Below are 6,788 nucleotides of genomic sequence, written 5' to 3'. Positions count from 1 at the left end.
GCCGGTACCGGCTTCTTCTTCGGGAGGATCGTCATGGCGGGGCGCGCATGGGGCGGGGGGGGCGGCGCGGGGCTCGGGGCGGGCCGGGGGCCGGCGGCGGGGCGCGGGGGGCGGGGGGGGCCGTGGGCGGGGGGGCGCTGGGGCCCCCCCCGGCGCTGAGGGGCCGCGGGCGCTGCGGGCGCCGGGGCCGTGTCAACATCAACAGCCGCGACCTCCGACCCCGCGCGCGCTTCCGCCTCGCCCGCGCCGCGCCGCGCCATTGGCCGGCGCCCGAGGCGGCGCGCTGTGATTGGCCCCGAGGGCGGCGGAAGTCCCGCCTTTCTGCCCTCCGCCTCCGGGAGGGGAGGCGGGATGGGGGTTGCCATGGTGATGGCGGGGGAGAGCGGGGATTGGGTGAGGCGGGCAGGGAGGGAGGTGATTGGTTGGTTTTGGGGGGTGGGAGGTGAGGAGGGGAGAGAGCTGATTGGCTGGCGGAGGTGCTGGTTGAGAGGAGAGGGGAGGGGCGGCTCGAAGTAAACGTGAGCGCTGATTGGGTGGTGGCACGTCAATCATCGCTGGGAGGGAGCAGCGGGGAGAGGCCGAGCGCTGATTGGCGCGAGCCTTAACCCCGCCCACATCGCTCTCTTATTGGCTGCAGCAAGCGACCTAATTTCCTATTGGCTCAGGCGCGGCAGGGGCGGAGCCCAGCTGAGACCCGCGCCCCCTGCTAACCCCACCCTCCTTCTGTCAATCTCCCGCAAACCCCGCCCCTTCCCCGCCCTCCCACGTGGTTCAAACCCCCCCAAAACCCCCCAGGAACCCCAAAACCCTGAAGGAACCCCAAACACGTGCCTGGACCCCCCCGAAGCCCCCCAAAAACCCCTCAGGACCCCCCCAAAACCCACCAGCACCCCTCCAAAACCCACCAGGACAACCCCAAATCCCTCCAGGACCCCCCAAAAACTCCTCAGGACCCCCCAAAACTCACGAGGACCCCCCCAAATCCCTCCAGGACCCCCCCAAAACCCACTAGGACCCCCCAAATCCCTCCAGAACCCACCAAAAACCCCCTCAGGACCCCCCAAAACTCACCAGGACCCCCCAAAAAAACCCCTCAGGACCCCCCCCAAATGCAGACCCTGAGCTCCATTTCCAGCTCCTTTATTAAAACCCATCCCTGCCCCCCAGGAACGAGCGTCCTTCCCACGGCACGCCCCCAAAAAACGAGGTGGGGACCCCCAAATTCGGGAAAGGGACCCCCAAAAAATGAGGAGGCGACCCCGAGAATGAAGCTGACACCCCCAAAAACGAGAGGGGGACCCCCATGGGGAACACGGTGGGGGGGGGGGGTGGCTCCAACCGCTCTCCCTGAGCTTTCGGGGGGGTCCCAAAATTCACCTCCGGGGACCCTCCCGGTGCTGAACCCCCCCCTCGGGGGGGTCCCTTGGGCTGGGGGAGGGGGTCTCGGGGGGGTCTCTGAGTCTGGGGGCAGTCTTTTGGAGGGGGGTCCCTCAGCCCCAGGGGGGGGGTCCCTCAGCCCCAGGGGGGTCCCTCAGCCCCAGGGGGGGTCCCTTTAGCTTGGGGGGGGGTCTCGTGGGGGTCCCTCAGCCCCAGGGGGGTCCCTCAGCCCCTGGGGGGGTCCCTTTAGCTTGGGGGTGTCCTCTGGAGGGGTCCCTCAGCCCCAGGGGGGGGTTCCCTTTAGCTTGGGGAGGGGTCTCGTGGGGGTCCCTCAGCCTCAGGGGGGGTCCCTTTAGCTTGGGGGGGGTCTCTGGAGGGGGTCCCTCAGCCCCGGGGAGGGTCCCTCAGCCCCGGGGGGGGGTCCCTTTAGCTTGGGGGTGGTCTTTGGGGGGGTCCCTCAGCCCCAGGGGGGGTCCCTCAGCCCAGTGTGGGGGTCCCTCAGCTTGGGGGGCGACTCTGGAGGGGTCCCTCAGCCCCAGGGGGGGGGTCCCTTTAGCTTGGGGGGGTCTCTGTGGGGGTCCCTCAGCCCCAGGGGGGGTCCCTCAGCCGGTGTGGGGGTCCCTCAGCTTGGGGGGGCGACTCTGGAGGCATCCCTCAGCCCCAGGGGGGGGGTCCCTCAGCCCCTGGGGGGGTCCCTTTAGCTTGGGGGTGGTCTTTGGGGGGGGGTCCCCTCAGCCCCAGGGGGGTCCCTTAGCCCTGGGGGGGTCCCTCAGCCCCAGGGGGGGTCCCTCAGCCCCAGGGGGGTCCCTCAGCCCCTGGGGGGGGTCCCTCAGCTTGGCCGTGGTCTCTTGGGGGGTCTCTCAGCCCCAGGAGGGGTCTCTCAGCCCGGGGGGGGGTGTCTCTGTGGGGGTCCCTCAGCCCCGGGGGGGGGGTCCCTCGTCCCAGGGGGGTCTCTCTCCTCAGTGGGCCTTGTGGCGGGGCCGGTCGTGGCCGCGCTGGGCCGTGGCCAGCTGGTGGCCGGCGTCCAGCAGCAGCAGGCCGGGCACGAGCAGCCAGAGCGCGTTGAGCCCCACGAAGTAACCCCAGAAGTAGAAGGGGTGCGGGTCGCTGTGCGCCCAGCCCGCCCGCGCCGCCGTGGCGAAGTACAGCACGTCACCGTACAGCTGGCCTGGCACAGGGACGGGGACAGTCAGGGACGGGCTGGGACAGGGACAGGGACGGGGGACGGGGACAGGGACAGACTGGGACAGGGACAGGGACAGGGATGGGGACAGGGACGGGGACAGTCAGGGACAGGCTGGGACAGGGACAGGGACGGGGACAGGGATGGGGACAGGGATGGGGACACAGACAGGGATGGGGACAGGGATGGGGACACAGACAGGGATGGGGACAGGGATGGGGACACAGACAGGGATGGGGACACAGACAGGGATGGGGACAGGACGGGGACAGACTGGGACAGGGACGGGGACAGTCAGGGACAGACTGGGACAGGGACAGGGATGGGGACAGGGACAGGCTGGGACAGGGAAAGGGATGGGGACAGGGACAGGGATGGGGATGGGGACAGGCTGGGACAGGCTGGGACAGGGACAGACTGGGGACAGGGACAGGCTGGGATAGGGACAGGGATGGGGACAGGACAGGGACAGGGCTGGGGATGGGGACAGGGACGGGGGACAGTCAGGGACAGGCTGGGACAGGGAAGGGGACAGGGATGGACGGGGACAGGGACGGGGACAGGGACAGGCTGGGACAGGGACAGGGACAGGGACAGTCAGGGACAGGCTGGGATAGGGACAGGGATGGGGATGGGGACAGGGACAGGCTGGGATAGGGACAAGGACAGACTGGGACAGGGACAGGGATGGTGACACCGGTGACACGGGACGGTGACACAGGGACGGTGGCACCGGTGACACGGGGATGGTGACACTGGTGACACAGGGATGGTGGCACTGGTGACATGGGGATGGTGACACCGGTGACATGGGGATGGTGACACCGGTGACACGGGGACGGTGACACGGGGACGGTGGCACCGGTGACACGGGGATGGTGACACTGGTGACACAGGGATGGTGGCACTGGTGACATGGGGATGGTGACACCGGTGACACGGGGATGGTGGCACCGGTGGCACCGGTGACACATGGCCAGGCCGTACCCAGGGACACCACGAGCTGCAGGATGAAGCGCGCCGGGTGCTGCCGCAGGAGGGCGAGGAGGTGAGGAAGCTCAGGGGACCCCAGGCCCAGGCCGTCACCGTCTCCATGGCAACCGTGAAGTCATCGCTCCTGCCGGGGGACACCCCGATGGGGAGGGGTCACCCGGGGACCCCCGGGGACACGGCCACCCCCCTCCCCACGGCCCCGCGCCCCCAACTCACGTCATGTAGCGGCTGTCGGCCTTGGCGTATTCCTTCCCTGGCAATTTGGGGAGGGGTCACCGGGGAGGGGGGAGGGGAGGGGACACGGGACACCCACCCCACCCCCCCAGGGGACACCCAGCACCCGCTGTCCCCCTGCCCAGGGACCCCTCCCCACATATCCAGGGACCCTCCAGTGCCCCCTGAGACCCCTCCCCACATGCCCAGTGCCCCTCCAGTGCCCCCTGAGACCCCTCCCCACATATCCAGGGACCCTCCAGTGCCCCCTGGTGCCCTTGGGACCCCTCCCCACATATCCAGGGACCCTCCAGTGCCCAGGGACCCCTCCCCACGCACCCAATCCCCCTCCAGTGCCCCCTGCTAACCCCTGAGACCCCTCCCCACAATATCCAGGGACCCTCCAGTGCCCCCGTGTGCCCAGGGACCCCTCCCCACATATCCAGGGACCCTCCGTGTGCCCAGGGACCCCTCCTCAAATGCCCAGGGACCCTCCAGTGCCCCCGTGTGCCCAGGGACCCCTCCCCACATATCCAGGGACCCTCCGTGTGCCCAGGGACCCCTCCTCAAATGCCCAGGGACCCTCCAGTGCCCCCGTGTGCCCAGGGACCCCTCCCCACATATCCAGGGACCCTCCAGTACCCCCGTGTGCCCAGGGACCCCTCCCCACATATCCAGGGACCCTCCAGTGCCCCCGGTGCCTTTGGGACCCCTCCCCACATATCCAGGGGACCCTCCAGTGCCCCCTGGTGCCCTTGGGACCCCTCCCCACATATCCAGGGACCCTCCAGTGCCCCCTGGTGCCCTTGGGACCCCTCCCCACATATCCAGGGACCCTCCAGTGCCCCTGAGACCCCTCCCCCACATATCCAGGGACCCTCCAGTGCCCCCTGAGACCCCTCCCCACATATCCAGGGGACCCTCCAGTGCCCCCTGGTGCCCTTGGGACCCCTCCCCACGTATCCAGGGACCCTCCAGTGCCCCCGTGTGCCCAGGGACCCCCTCCCCACATATTCAGGGACCCTCCAGTGCCCCCTGGTGCCCTGGGACCCCTCCTTAAATGCCCAGGGACCCCTCAGATGCCATTGAGACCCCTCCCCACGTGTCCAGGCAACATTCAGGACCCCTTGCTGCCCCCTAAGACCCCTCCCCACATTCCCAGTGCCCCTCCAGTGCCCCCTGAGACCCCTCCCCACATGCCCAGTGCCCCTCCATTGCCCCCTGAGACCCCTCCCCACATGCCCAGTGCCCCCTGAGACCCCTCCCCCACATTCCCAGTGCCCCTCCATTGCCCCCTGAGACCCCTCCCCACATTCCCAGTGCCCCCTGCTACCCCCTGAGACCCCTCCCCAAAGCCACCCACACAAGCCAGCGCCACCGCAGCGCCCCCAGCCCCCCCCGCAGGTGGCCCGGCGACCCCCGGCGGTGCTCACAGACGTCGGCCAGCAGCCCGGTGTCGGCGGGCAGCTCCCGGTGCCGGAGGCTGAAGTACCCCTCCAGGACGCCGTGGATGCCGGTGCACAGCAGGAACCAGCCCAGGACCCAGCCGGCGGGCGGGGCTCCGCTTGGCCACGCCCTTGGCCACGCCCTTGGCCCCGCCCCCTGCCCCGCCCAGGGCCCAGCCCAGCGCCAGCAGCGCCGCCGCCGCCGCCGCCACCGCGCCTGCGCACTGCCAGGCGGGCCGCGCGCCCGCCACGTAACCCGGCAACGCCAGCGCGCGCGGCCAATAGGGATGCGCGCTCGTCTCCATGGCAACACCGCCGCCGCCCTGCGGGGAGTGCGTGAGGGGAGGGCGGAAGTGAGCGCGGCGAGGCGAGGCCCGGCCGGAGAACGGGGAACGGCGGCACCGCCCGCGCCTCCCCGCGCCCTGCGCGGCTCCCCCGCGCTCCCCCGGCACCGCGCGGGGCCTTCCCCGCCCGCCCCGGGCGCGGATCCCGCGGAGCCCCGGCCCCGCCGCCGCCCCGGCCCCGCTCACCTCAGCCGCTCTCGCGCCGCTCCCGCCGCCGCCGCCGCCGCGCGCCGCGCCTCGCCCCGCCCCCCCCGCGCCGCCCACGCGGCCAATAGGAACGCGCCGTCTCAAGGCCGGCCAATAGGAGAGCGCCCCGCCCGCCTCTGCCCGCCGCTGATTGGCCGCGCCCGCCGCTGGGGAGATGTGGGGCCAGGGGGCGTGGCCTCGCGAGGTTTATGCCCCGCCCAAGGAGGCGTGGTCTCGCACGAAGTGGGCGTGGCTCCTGTGCTCTATAGGGGGGGACCCCCCCCTTTTAAAGGGGCCCAGAGACCCCCCCCCAGATTATACAGGGACCCCCAAAGACCCCCCCAAAATTCATAGGGGCCCCGAGCAACCCCCAAATTAATTAGGGACCCTTAAGACCCCACCCCAAATTATATAACCCCCCCCAAATTAATTAGGGACCCCAAGGACCCCCCCCCCCTAAATTCTATAGGGGGCCCCAAGGACCTCCCCCAAATTAATTAGGGACCCCAAGGACCCCACCCCAATTATTTAGGGACCCCCAAAGACCCCCCCAAAATTAAATTACCCCTCTTAAATTAATTAGGGACCCCAAGGACCCCTCCCCAATTACATCCCCCCCCCCAGCTGTATGGGACCCATGTGAAGCCCCCCCCCAGATTTTATATGAGCCCCCCCCGATTTTATATGAGCCCCCCCATATTTTATATGAGCCCCCCAATATTTTATATGAGCCCCCCATATTTTATATGAGCCCCTCCAGATTTTATATGACCCCCCCATATTTTATATGAGCCCCCCATATATTTTATATGAGCCCCCCCCATATTTTATTGGAGACCCCCAATATTTTATAGGAGCCCCCCCGATTTTATATGAGCCCCCCCCATATTTTATAGGAGCCCCCCCCATATTTTATATGATCCCCCAGATTTTATATGAGCCCCCCCAGATTTTATATGAGCCCCCCCCATATTTTATGAGCCCCCCGATTTATATGAGCCCCCCCCCCATATTTTATATGAGCCCCCCCCATATTTTAGATGAGCC

General features: G+C 68.5%; 1 protein-coding gene across 1 annotated transcript; it reads right to left on the bottom strand.

Annotated features, from left to right (window-relative positions):
• Positions 1–2,266: 2,266 nt before the first annotated feature.
• On the bottom strand, positions 2,267–5,580 carry LOC137467157 (3-beta-hydroxysteroid-Delta(8),Delta(7)-isomerase-like). The gene is given in 6 exon segments (XM_068178709.1): positions 2,267–2,545; positions 3,548–3,607; positions 3,610–3,677; positions 3,770–3,806; positions 5,200–5,308; positions 5,310–5,580. Coding segments are annotated over 6 exon segments (690 nt in total). The 5' UTR covers positions 5,517–5,580; the 3' UTR covers positions 2,267–2,336.
• Positions 5,581–6,788: the final 1,208 nt, after the last annotated feature.

This window comes from Anomalospiza imberbis, unplaced genomic scaffold, assembly GCF_031753505.1.
Source record: "Anomalospiza imberbis isolate Cuckoo-Finch-1a 21T00152 unplaced genomic scaffold, ASM3175350v1 scaffold_52, whole genome shotgun sequence".
Lineage (NCBI taxonomy): Eukaryota > Metazoa > Chordata > Aves > Passeriformes > Viduidae > Anomalospiza > Anomalospiza imberbis.
Note: the sequence above shows the minus strand (reverse complement) of the source record. Positions and strands in the feature narration are given on the sequence as shown.